Here is a 13870-nt window from a genome sequence, read left to right as displayed (position 1 = left end):
GCGCTCAATTCTATAGAGCTACTGAGGACTAAATTTGCTTCAGTTCAGTATGCAATTCTGTGAGTAAATCTGGAAGAAAAATGAAATGCAAGGTCAAACCAACCTATCTACTTTTTCATAAATTACTCTGAAATTAGCTAATTTTGTCTTCATTTTATTATTGCACATATTTAATAAAACAGGTGAAGGTTCCATATAACTTTCACACTTTAGCAATGTTATTTAGGTTACACAGTAGAAATTGCAACAAGAAGAAAAATGAGCACAGAAGGGCTTCAACAGATTTCAACCAGCATCTTTTCTAGTTTTCTAACTGGATGTAGTTACACACTTTGAACTGGTCAGTTGCAACCAGTGAAAACAAGAAAGACCAGAGTCTGTTCGTGTGTTATTTGTCCATCATATTGAGAATCATTTCACAAGTCGTTTCTGTTCTCTGTTCTCCCGGAGTTGCTGTTTCTTTTCCATCCAAAACAGGAACAATCTCACTGGCATAGTGTTCATTTTTCACAGTGGAGATGTCTTGGAACGATTCCAGGTCAACTTTGCAAAAAAAATTTAAATATTGTGGTGATTAACCAGAAAGACAAGTAAGTATTTCAATAAATTTAACAAACAGGCAATTTAATGTAGTGGAGAAAATACTGCCAATATATAACAACAGTGTATCTTTTCTCTTACAGTTTATTCGGAGAATGGATATATTTTATGTTGAATATTACATTACAAGCCATGTTAGTGAGTAGTACAAATGGTATTCTTATCAGAGGAAAACTAAGCGTTATTTAACTGGAAATTTAATTCTCATATATATGCATTTTCTTTTTTAATTATTAGTAACAGCAAATCATGGACAGCACCAATCACACAAGTAATCTTTTGTAAAGCCACATACAGGATCCCACAGGCCCCTGCAAATTGTGCAAGAAGTGGACAGTGATATATATACTCGCAAATGTCAGTTTTGGGAAAAAACCTTCTGGAACCAGTACAGAAATTTCTAGTATTTGTGTGAGTCAATGAATGGACTGAATATTTGCATGAACAACATCTAAAGACCCATTATCCTAGCTCTACAAATCCAGATGAAGGTATCTACAAGATACGGAAAAGAACTCGTTTGCACGTAGTGCAACATTAATATACGGCAAAATCTAATTATTGCAAAAACATAAACATTGCAGCTGTAACCTTTCTCTCTAACCATACCATTACAGCCTTACCAATGAAAACAGAAGTGTCAATGCTAATGTAAACTCAGCTGCTGATATATATTCATTAGACTCAGAAAAGCTCCAACATTTCTTCTTCTTACTATGTTAAATTTTGTCTCAGTGTCTTTGGCCACAAATCAGTGTAGATACAACCTGATATACCAAAAGGTAAGGTTTTAGGACACCTAGGCCTTAGATGTAATCTCCATTCTTGACTCTTACTCCATGAAAATCACCAGAATAATGCTATCAAGGAGATTACTTTGGCTTTCAAACAGCATCTGGGAAGCAGAGGGGCAAAAAATGACAAAATTCAGGTCAGGGAAAGCTATTTTTTTGCCCCTGGTGGCCCTAAAGGTGACCTCAGAAACACCTCTCACCCTGCAACATTGCAGAGATTCAGCATTCGATTGAACAGACAAAGGGAAAGCAGGATGCATAAAGATACAAGGTTCCTGCCCATGGCCTGACCTAACTGAATATTGTATATTGTGCTTTGTCTAATTAAACAGAAATGTATATAAATGAAATTTGACCCCTCCTCTGGGTCAAATTTAGACCATAAGGTGACACTGCTAGAATATTACTACATATGTGGCGACAGGCTAAGGTTTATCTGAGAGAATTAAAAAAAAAAAAAAAAATCATATGTTTTTAAAGTTGCAAATAAGATGAAATACAAATGATTGTATTAAGAATGTACTAGCATAATCCAGATAGAAAAGGCACTTCACTTATTGCTGTGGAGTTCTCGCTGACAAGGCATCAACTGACTGATTAGTCTACCATTTTAGTCTGCCAAAACCTGAACTTACTCACTTTCTGGGAATCTTAACCTAATGAGAAAAGATGGGGAAGCAGAAAAAGAGAAGAGAGAAACTATGGTTTATATTGAAGTGTACAGAATAAATGCTCAGTGCTCAAGAGCTAACTAAAATGAGTAACACTGAATAATTCCAAGTGAGTTTCTGATTGCACAGACGTGCTGAACCAAGAGCTCTATAAACTGGCCGGATCACCTCTGCAGTACGAGTGAAAAATGACTCTAGCTATTTACATCAGTAGCATTTTTATTTTTATTTGATCACTATCTAGTCTAAGTATGAGAGAAAGAAGATGAACAATTTCTTTATTAAGATGTGTTAGATCTTTTGTGATTAACATGCAACCTGAGTTCTGAAATTGAAAAGTTTTCAATCTGGTCTATATTAAAGCAGTATATTATAAATCACGAGTTCTTAAGAAAACTCACTATGGCTCAACTCAGTAATGACGTATTTCATCCTCCTTTATAAAGGCAAAGGGAATTTGTAAAAATGAAAAGAAAAACGCATGTGTAAGCATTGCTAAGCAGGGAGCTTAGGAAGACGTTTGCAGGAGCAGGGGAATAGAAATCCCAGAATGGCTACCTGAGCAATGACCCAACTCAGATGACAAGAATTTCTGACACACAATAAAGACTCTTCTGAAGTAGTATTCCATTATTAGAACTTAAATTAGCTTCATTGTGAAACAGTAATTAAACAGCAGGGGAGATTCACTGCCTTAGCCTTTTATTCTTGATTCTAATTTACATGATTAAATTCTAACTTATTCACTGATTACCTTCTTGCTTAACATGCTTTGAGTTCTCATGGGTTTTATTTTTGCCCTTGCTTCTTTTTCTGGGTGTAGCAGTTTTTTCCCTCACCAATCCACAATTTTCAGCATGTTTATGCATATTATTCTGTTAGCATAATGAAGCATAAATATAGGAATCAAATATTAATGTATGTAAGCAATTTAACACACACGCAAAAAACAAATATGGTTCTGACAGACAAATTTTGGAAAAACTAAGTGAAAGGCTGACATAGTTAACAACCTCCATAAAAATCATGAAGATTTTCCAGAATACATATTAAAATTCTGCTTTAAAGAAACATTGCCATTTGGTGGGTATAAAATAAAATTTATCATTTTCTGGTTCCTGGATAAGCCATAAAGTTTTACATGTAAAATTTGTGTGTGGAAAAAAGGTTACATTTACTTTAGAAGTGTGCACAGTTAACCCAAAACCAGAGATATGTTCTCACTGCATAGGGTTTTGAAGAAGTGAATAATAATTTCTTACTTTCCTTGCTGAACGGGTCCTAGCACTCTTTCACTTCAATTATCTTTCCAAGTTCTTTAATTTGTCTTAAAATGCATACCTCCACACTGCCTTTTTATTTTTTTTAAGAAGACTACTGTATTAAACATTAGTAACTTCAATACTGGATTGTACAAAACAGTACCAACCCTGAAAATATGATGTGGCGGGTATTTTTTACCTAAAGGAGAATACTATAAAGTTCTTTATTAAACCTCCAATGTAAGGTCTGGGAAAGAAAACAAACAAGTTGTGCTGGCTTAGCACTAAGGAGTTAACATTCCCGCCAGCACACTGCTTTTTACTCTCAGTCCTTTGTGACAATATGATCTGCAATACCTAGCTAAAGACAACTCCACTGAGATTCCTTAAAAGGAAGTATCTTACCCAGAGTGAATAGCCCTTACCACATTTAGGGCATTCATAAACTGTAGGCTTAATATTGGAATCATGGTCCTTCCTAAAGTGAAGAGTGAGAAGCTGCTTCTGTCGAAAGCTTTTGCTGCAGCACGAGCAAGTGAAGGGCTTCTCACCAGTATGGGTTCGTTTATGCGCAATTAAGCGTTGTTCCTGAAACAAAGAAAATATCTGTAACGTAACTACCCAGCTCTGTGACACATGTTCAGAAAACCACACAGGTGCACAGAAAAGTGCAAGCATGTTGCACAGACTCCGTAACTATCCTCCACTGTAAGCAGATGCTGAAGAACACATTGGGATACCGCCCACTGACTTGCAGAAGGTCAGAGGTTTTCCTCCGAACCTTATTAAGGTTAGCAGAGAAAATAATCAGAATGGAGCAATGGAACACTCCAACAGATCAAGGCCAAAGCAAGCTATCCTGAATGTATTCTTTAAAAAACCATTTTTAGTTCAGACTGAATTTATACCGTAACACTGCTGAAAACCACATTTAAGGCACAAATATTGTATCTTGTTCTCATCACAGCGTCACTGAAAGGGATTAGTCTGACTTTATACTTCTAAGCAGTTCATGTGCAAAAGATTTATCACAAAGATAGCCTCAGACTTTCCAGCATTTCAATTTTACTGTTTATTTGTCAACCATTTCTCTTGCAAATAAATAGAATTACTCTATTTTAGTTAGATTGCAGGCACAAATGTTTTTACCTTCTTAAGGTACATATAACCCCAAAGCCAACCCTACCTTGCCAAAACATTAATTGAATAAGCAATAATTTTCCAGTGAATTTAAATACCTGCTTACATGCGTAGCTGCACTGATCACATTTGAATCTTTTTTCATTTCTATGAGTCTTCTTGTGCTGAATAAGAGCATAGCGCTCGTGAAAAACAGCTTCACAGTAACTGCATTTAATTGCCACTGCCATGTAGGAATGCATTTTTTGCAAGTGGACACCTGAACAGTTATTAGAAGCAATTAATTTTAATGGTAATTTTTTGATTTCCACAATTTTGAACAAGAGTTAGACTGTGCACAGCCCTGAGTAATGCATACATTGTAGAGGAAAACACAAAAAAGAACCTTCTGTGTTCTCTGCAGTAGGGGTAAAATCGCCAAATAGGCAATTTTTCAAATTAGTTTAAGATAACTAAAGTTGCAGCAACATGTTGTAACCTTCCAGATAAATTAAGCAGTTATAGGCCAAAATCTTGAAATTATTTCAATGGAAATCATGTAATAAATCAAATCCTTTAGAAAATTCCAGTAACTGTCTGCTTTTGTCTACACAAAAAAATTCATTTGAAAATGCTACCCGAAGTAGTATTTATAGTATTAAAATGAAAAGTGCAAAAATACATGAACAAAGAAATTGTATATATGTAAATAACAATTCCACTTCTACATTCAAATACTTAATAGACTTCAATGGAATCTTTATCTGAAATTATAAATAGATGCAAAAGGCATCTTTGTTTGTCTAAATATTTTTTTAATATAGCTTTTTCGTATATTTCTGGATTCTTAAAATTTTATGTAGATTTTGTTGGTATTGGTCAGCTATACTGCCTTAAATACAGTGAATATGCTATATTTCTGATTTATTAATAAAACTCTCATCTGTACAAAAATATTTTCTTCCTTGAAAAGACAATGAATTTACATGTGAAATGTATGGATAGGTACAACTTTACCAGTACTTGAAGCAAGTACTCTTCCAAACAAGAGTAGTTAAAACATTTAGTGTAGAAAATTCCCAGAAAATCATGACAACTTGTATTTTAAGAACTGTGGTTTGTACAAGGAAAATTTTCAATTTATATTTTCAGTTACAATTATAATTTATTTTATATTTTCAGTATCAACCTGTATATCAGTACTGTTTGATACTGATGGCAAGGAAAAAATTCCATTATCTGCATATAGAATGAAGATGAACTTAGGCAGGGGGTTGTCTCCCAAATCTGGGAGAAGACTCCAACTAGCTAAGAGACATTTGAGTTTATTGTACTGCCTTCAATGTTTCATGAGTGTTATACAGCCCGAAAATAATCCTTGATATTGACATAATAGAATTTAGAATTCTAAGAGTTTTGAATACTTGAAGCATGTAAAACCATTGTCTGCTGGACCAATGAAGTCAAACTTAAAAGTTTTACTAACTAATGCAACTACATGTATTTCTTTAAACTACAAGGACAGTGCACTCAGTAACTAAATACGCAGTACAATTGTAGATTAAGAGGTAAAAACTGATTTGGTATATTAAAAATAAATGTACTAAAACATTCAATCTATTTGAATTTCTTATATGGCTGGATGCATATACACATTTTAACTAAAACTGAGAAAAAAACAGAATGCAAGAACTGAAATGGCCTTATACAGATATAATGATTTTCTGTGGCTTTGAGAAAAATCTTTTCAATACAACCTGGGCATATATTTTTGTCAGGTACCTTCTTACTGAAAAACAGAAGGTCACAATGCCACGGATTTCGAGGAAAAAAAAAAAGGCTAAATGATTGCTACTCTGCATTTTAAACAAGTTAAAATATCAACCACAAGATGTCACCACATCTCCTTGCAGGGGGAACTTACCTATAAAACAATGAATACATTTTCCATAGAAATATTCTGTAATGCTATGAAGTCATATATGACATATTTGGTATCACTGTAAGCATGAAAATTAAAGACTTCACCTCTAATTATCTCTACATTTAATTTTCTTTTTTTTTCTTTAAACTCACCCAAGTCACTTTTTCGTGCAATGAAGGTACTACAATGTGGACATTGGTATTTTGGCACATTTTCTCCATGCTTCTTTAACATATGGATTTTCATGGAACCACTTTGAGTGAATTTGGCCTGGCAAACATAACATTCATAGGGTTTTTCACCTATTAAAAACATATAAAAATAACATATGCTTAGAAACTCTACTTATTTGATACAAATTTGAAAATCCGACAGATCTCAACATCCATGTTCTAACAGCAACAGTCTCCAGACCAATCAGAATGTTACTATTAGTTGACATCATACAAAAGGCTAAACAAGTTTACGTAAGTTTACATATCTGATTACAGTGCAAAAACTTGGCTTTCAGAATTGCGAGTCAAACTGCTGAAACATAAAGCCATTAATATAATTCTAAACTATTAATCGGGAATTATTTTAATTATCTTCTATTCTGTCTTGAATATTTAATGTACAAAATGCAGAATTATCCTAAAATGTGCAAGGAGAGAAAGTTAACAGCTGTAACAACATCATGATAAAAGTGATTCAACACCAGCCGTTGATAATGGTGGAAGAGAAAGCGGTAAGTTATTTTCTTGCCTTTCTTCCCCAAAAAGTCACTTCAGGTGTGAATGTAACAAAAAAATTACATCAACACTGGCAATTGACACAGTCTAATATGAGAAAACCAGCTAGTGCTGAGGACCCAACATGTACACACATTTTGAACCAACTCTTCCGGTTGACTCTCATTAAAAGAGAACTCAGTTAAATTGCACCAAACTGCCTCAAGATATGAACCAAAGAATGATAAGTGGGGAGATTTGGAAGATTTGATTCAAACCATGCTCTCACATTCTGATTCAAACCAAAACACTAATCATAACATATATTACATATCATAACTGAGCTAAGTTAAACCCTGAAGTATATGATAGATACAAAGTTCCTTCTCAGAAGGCATGCACCTTACAGAGCCATGATTGGAACACATCGCTTTCGATGTTAAATCACTTTAATTCTTTGCTGATCAAATTAGTTAATAACAATTTGGGGCCACAATGATGTCCATGTTTTGAACAGACATTTTAAACTCTCCCGGCAAATACAACTCCATATAAAATTAACTAATTGAGAAATAGAAGTGACAATTTGATCCACAGAAAACAAGACCACATAAATGAAATACTTTTCTAATATTAAAAAAGTGTAGGAACAACAGCAAGACTGTAACTACTAGTGCTGTGCAGCTGGACCTCCAGTAGCCAAATTCAGAACATTTAAAGAGAACATGTTTTTCAGGCACGTTTTTACTCGAAATGACAAATGAAAAAAAGTGCTAATTTAGAGTCTGAAATTAGATCACTCTTACTCTATGAACGTTAAGGGCCTAAGGGCATAGACTTGATCATTACATCAGAGTCCTACCTGAATGAGTTATCATGTGCCTTTTCAGTTTATATGCATCTTTGCTAGCATAACTGCAAAGGTCACAGGCATAAGGACGCTCTCCTGTATGTGAGCGAATATGTCGTTTCATTTTGCTTGCCTAGTATAAAAATGAGAAATTTTCTGCAGTAACATTTACGTTAGAGACATAATCAATTAAAATATAAACAATTTTACAAAATACATCTATTGCAATTTTAAATACTGCATCAGTCCCAGAATTAGCACTCTCCCGCCCCACCTCTTCTCCTGTACAATCAGACTGTTGTTTTAGGTAACTTTTCTGTACTCTTTCCCCAGATAATCTTACATCCATGTTTAGTGTCAACCTAAACAAAAGGAGAAATTTTATAATAAGAACATAAAAGCTAGAATTTTTAAATCATCTGAATGGGATACTTACTACTTTCAGGCTACTTGGATATGCAAAACAAAAAATTCTTTGAAAACAGTCAGGAAAAGAAATGAAAGACCAAACTCATTAACCAAAGCCTTTATTCACCTTCAAGTCCCAATGAAGCACTTCCATTGCAAAAGTTTAATTCATTCTACTTTTTTATACTGTTCTTGTGATACGTTCTACATAAATATTGCAGGTATGCAAGCTAAAATTAAGCGTTACCTAATGTTCAATTCCTCCATTTATAAACAGACTTAAGGAATTCCCTGCTAGATCCATTCAAATCTACAACTCTATTCACTTAAATAAATTTAAATGTGATTGCCAATCTTTGCTATACAAAAGTCAAATCATATGCATGGTATTACTAGTGGGCTCCTTCAGCTCTCCTTATTCAGGTAAAGCTTACAATAATATTAGTGAGAATTCTGCAACAGCAATGAGTGCTTAATACTTCCTTATCGAAACACTGAGAAAGAATAGGATACTTTAACATAAACTGTAAAGGTTTTTAAAGGTGCAAGCCATCCCAAATCTAATTAATAAGATAAGGTGCATGGAATAATGTTCAGGCTTGCTTACAGCTTTTAGATCTGGACACAGCACATAAAAAATTTAGATATTGACAGTGATTCAATCATAGGTGTCTCTGACTGTGATTCAATCATAGGTGCAGGACTGAAAGCCTATTTTTTCCAAGTGAATCCTTAGGCAGTCTCTAACTGTTTTATTTCTAGATTAAGAAAATTTCAATCCTGTAAAAAAACCAAACATCATCAAGGATATAAATACAATAAATGAGCTTCATTTTAGACAATAGCCAGTCTTGTCCTACAGTATATGGAATGAACTATAAAGGAGGACCCAGTATGCTTTTGTAGGATCAAATTCACACTAACACATTGCCTAGCAGCAATTTTAGTATAACAAAAAAGAAAACACCCTTAAAATGTAACTAGTTTCAAAAAGCTAAATAATTGTACAAATACTAATTTGAAGCAACTCATTTATAAATATTACTACATGGTCAAAGTGAAGATTCAAGGAATTCAGATTACTTTTTCCTTTTTGAGAGATGATGGGGATGAAAAGATGTGCATACAAATGAAATGCATGTCACCACAAAGTTTTAGTAATCAGCTATCTTGCAGTAATACTGCAGTAATATAGCAGACAAATTCAAGCCACCAGTGTAGTCCAAGACCATTAGCGGAGCCTGATGGTCTTTTCTTCGATGCTGTTATACACGGGCCACTGATTCCTGGGATCCAGCAGGTCTCCCTACCTCTACGGTCTCTACAGTCCTCTTTCACAGTATTGAAGTATTACAAAAACCACAAGTTTGCCCGTTCCTCCCAATTTAGTATGCGTATATACATCCACATCGCAAGCCAAGCATTAATACTGTAGCTTGACATCTGCAACTACCTCTGCAATGTATTGAGTTGATCTCATATAGAAATCTGACAATAAACAAGGATGGTGTACACAGTACAATATATGCACGATTTAGCAGAAACTTCTCAAGGTTACAAAACTGTTCAAAAATGTTATAACTTGACAGTACATTAAAATCTTAGTATGTGAAAGCCTACAAACCCTCTCAAAAGACTCAGTAAGGCTGTACTTACTTCTACACTAGAATATTTACACACTGAACACTTGAAAGGTTTTTCTAAAGTATGCTTGTAACGCCTATGTCGTGAAAGCTCACCACTGGTCACAAATGCCATATCACAGTCACCGCATTTATACGGTCTGGTCCCTGTAAAAATACACCATTTCTTAGAATTTTATTTAACAACACAACAGTATGATTCGTCTGCCTTAAATCAACATGCACAATTTTTTAACAGAACCTTTTCCAAGGTTCTGAATTTTTATATACAATAAATGTACACTGTAAGTTTATTATAAACATGGTTCATCAAATTGCTTCATATGGTTATATAACAAAATGAAAACATCACAAAAAATTCTATTATGCATATAGGAATCAGACACAACTGAAGTCAATATTCAGTTCACAAAAATTTTTAGAATAGTATTTAACAAAATAAATTAATACATACACATAAAGTTACTAACTACAGACTATGTCTTTTCAGTGTGGAACTCCAAACAAATAAGACACAGCCATTTGTCTGTTAATTAAATTTTGCAGAAAATACATAAAATGAAGTATTTTCACACATTAGATACCTGTATGTACATTCACATGGTTATGCAGGAGAGTAGCTGTACGAAAACCCTTAAGGCAGAGGTGACACACATGACGTTTCTCATCAGAATGGGTTTTCACGTGACGGTTAAGACTTGATATTCTGAGTGAGGTGAATGTGCACAAACCGCAGCTGAAAACTGCTTTCTCTCCTGTGGGAACAAAGACACGTTTATATCATATAAGCCACAAATAATGACTTTACTTTTTCAAAATATAGTAGCAATTTCAATATAGTTCCTCTACTTTGGGCGAAACTACTTCATACTTCTACATAGAAGGACTTCAAAATACATTACAAAAAATCAAGCTGTCAGACAGAAATTATTGTATCTACTTAAGACTTAAGTGATTTGCCCAAAAAATAACGTCATGTGTTAGTTTATAACCTAATCCCAGGAAAACTAACTCCTAGCCTAGCTTTCACGTCCAAAGACAGGATGAAACTTCCTCTCTTGATAGCATCATTAAGATGTGGTTCATCAAGGCACTTACAACCTATGCAACACACTTCTTGATGGCAAATGGCAGGTTAAGCTATTCTCAGCTTTCTGATAGTCCTGAATCCGTAAAGTGTATGTAAAAAACACCACAATTTTTTAATTTTTAATTTTTTAATTGCCTCTTTAAAATTGTTAGTTGAATTTGAGGAAAAAAAGATCAATTCCTTGAAGAAGGCATAGAACCAAGTTATGCTTTCTGGATTACATAAAACTTCCAAGTTCATGGCACAGCAGTAATGAATTTCTTTTGAGCTTAACATGTTAAGAGTAAATGTGCAACACTTTCAGTTTTGAAGAAGATTTGAAACTGCAAAATGGCAAATACGTCATATTTGAAGAGCCTTTCCACAACAGTTGTCTCAGCTCCCAAGTGCACTCTCTGTAATGATTTTCATGCTGAGACCAAAATGTATTTTATACAATGCTTTATACCACACAGAGATGTGCAGCTAACACTTCACTTCAATAACAGCAAACAAAATCACTTTATTGTTATTTATTCATTGTGGATTCATGCCCACACAAAAGAACATTGTTAGCTTTGTTAAAGCTGCTCAAATGTGCTTCTTATAAATGCAGTAACTAAAACAAGGGACATGAGCAATTTGTACAAAATCCATACTTTAAACAAACTCAGTCAAGATACCTTAATACCTAGATACTACAACACACACGTTTACAGACTCTTTGACATTACTGATGTCATCCAACTTTTACAGCACACACATGCATTTTCTAGAGAAACAGTTGCTTATCCATTCCCTCCTAAGTCAGTCCTTAACTTCTGCAACATACTTTTATGTTCTTAAAATCTTACATCAGCCATTTTCTGTTACTTTTACTTAGGTTCTGGGAGATACCTTGCTGACAGGCATTGATACTTGCCCTCTGCCAGCAACTTGGAACCACTCTTAAGCTCATCCATAAACCCCCAAACAAGCACATTTTAAAGCTGAATGAGGCAACTAAGTAAATTACTAGGTTTATTCAAAGGCATTTATACAATATTAACTTTGAAATCTCCCTGGAGCTTTCTAATACCACATACTGTTCAAAAGACCATTAATTTCTAAATGCCATCCAAAATGCCTCTCGTGAACACAATGCAGATGACATCAGCCTGCACAAGGATCTTTTATCACTTAAGGCTGAAGGGTATTATTCCTTCTTCTAAATTTCCAAGGAACATGAGATTTAACCTAATGTAAACTTAAAAATTAACACTGTGAACATTTAATATAAAATTTCAACCTCATTTAAAAATCTAACTTAACATGTTATCTAAAAATGAGCTACAAAGATTATTAACTTTTTACCTTTATTCCGATGCGGAGCACAAATCTGAAATTTTAGATTCTTGGGATTTCTTACAACTGTTTGTTCTAACGGAGTTGCATAGCACTGCTCTTTACCATCGCTGCATGTATCTGACATATCTTCACTGGCTTTGCAGCTCTGGCTTTTTGTTTCCCCAAGACTGAAAAAAAGTTCCTTTCCTCCCCCCTTTTCAGATGGGGTCAGTTGCTGGACCTTATTTTCAAATGTAATGACATCATTATCTCTGTCAATCTATTTAAAAAAGAGAATGTTTTACAACTTCTCTAATCAAAGGCAGTCACTAATGGCAAAACAACTGAGCTATCAACAAAACGCAAACTACTAACTCATTTTGATTTTCAGCTTTAAATGTGATGGACAAAACTGCAACAAAAAATTTCCATTTAACATAGAGCGGCCTAACTGGGAAGTGAACCATTACTAATATTGAGCCCTAGCTCTTCAAAATTTTATATAAAACTTCAGAGCATTATTTTAAGATTACAGCACCGAGAACACAGAAACTTATATCCTCATTTTTTTTAAAGGTTTTAAATTTTATTTCAGTACATCTACCTTTTAAAGGAAAATGGCAAGAAAAGTATGCTCTCAATTTTTTACCAGACTAATATAGGACTTTTGCAGCCTAGTTATAATGATTTCTTTGTCATACAGCAAGTGATTCTTTTTGTATTAAACTTAAGTATGACCATACCTCAGAAATTATCTAGGGTGGCATATGAGTTTTAAAAGAAAAATATTATTTTATTATAAAACCAAGAGCACAGGATAAATACCAATGTTTGCATGCTTTTAATAAAATGCATTTTAAATGAGACCATATTACACATCCAGCTTTAACGACTGCAGTATTGTACTAATGCAGGAGAAGAAGGGAAATTGCCTAATGCTACTTAAGAGATCTAGGCTGTCAAACCAAATAGCACCAAGATGGTGCACTGAATTAAAAACTTGTCTGAATTTCAGCAGGTTAGCCATCTAGAAAGGCTAAATTTTATTTTGCCTTTTTAAACATGGGATGAGATTATAAAAAGCTGTACAAAGGACTAAATACTTAAATCCAACAAATTTGAACACCTAGAAAAAATAATATTGAAGTCAGAACTGAATGAGTGTGATAGTACAAGCTAACGGCTAACATATCGCCATCTTCACCACATCCAGAACTTGTACCTCAATCAGTAGCGTGTCTGGTGGTTTCTCTGTTGGCTTGCTCTCTGAACTCTTTGCTTGCCCTTTTTCTTGCAAAATGTTAATCTGCGTCAGCCCCAAGTCGTAAAAAACACAGATACCTTCCTGCACGCTCACAGCCGTGCCTGCCTGCCCGTTGTGCGGCACACCCTGCCCCTGCTGCACCACGGGCTGCAGCACAACTGCCCCGGCCAGCGCTGCCATGGCCACCGCCTTCTGCGGGTGGGCAGTTATCTGGCAGGCTCCCTCCAAGT

General features: G+C 34.6%; 1 protein-coding gene across 1 annotated transcript; it reads right to left on the bottom strand.

Moving 5' to 3' along the window:
* Nucleotides 1–388: 388 nt before the first annotated feature.
* On the bottom strand, nt 389–12521 carry CTCFL (CCCTC-binding factor (zinc finger protein)-like). Its single transcript, XM_010289200.1, has 9 exons — nt 12404–12521; nt 10566–10736; nt 9995–10128; nt 7943–8063; nt 6523–6672; nt 4566–4726; nt 3733–3915; nt 2820–2940; nt 389–543 (listed from the first exon to the last, which is right to left on the bottom strand). Exons 1-9 carry the CDS (start codon nt 12519–12521, stop codon nt 389–391), a joined length of 1314 nt encoding a protein of 437 aa, XP_010287502.1.
* Nucleotides 12522–13870: the final 1349 nt, after the last annotated feature.

This window comes from Phaethon lepturus, unplaced genomic scaffold (genome assembly GCF_000687285.1).
Source record: "Phaethon lepturus isolate BGI_N335 unplaced genomic scaffold, ASM68728v1 scaffold32446, whole genome shotgun sequence".
Lineage (NCBI taxonomy): Eukaryota > Metazoa > Chordata > Aves > Phaethontiformes > Phaethontidae > Phaethon > Phaethon lepturus.
The sequence above is the reverse complement of the archived record's forward strand: the minus strand, read 5'-3'. Positions and strand labels throughout refer to the sequence as shown.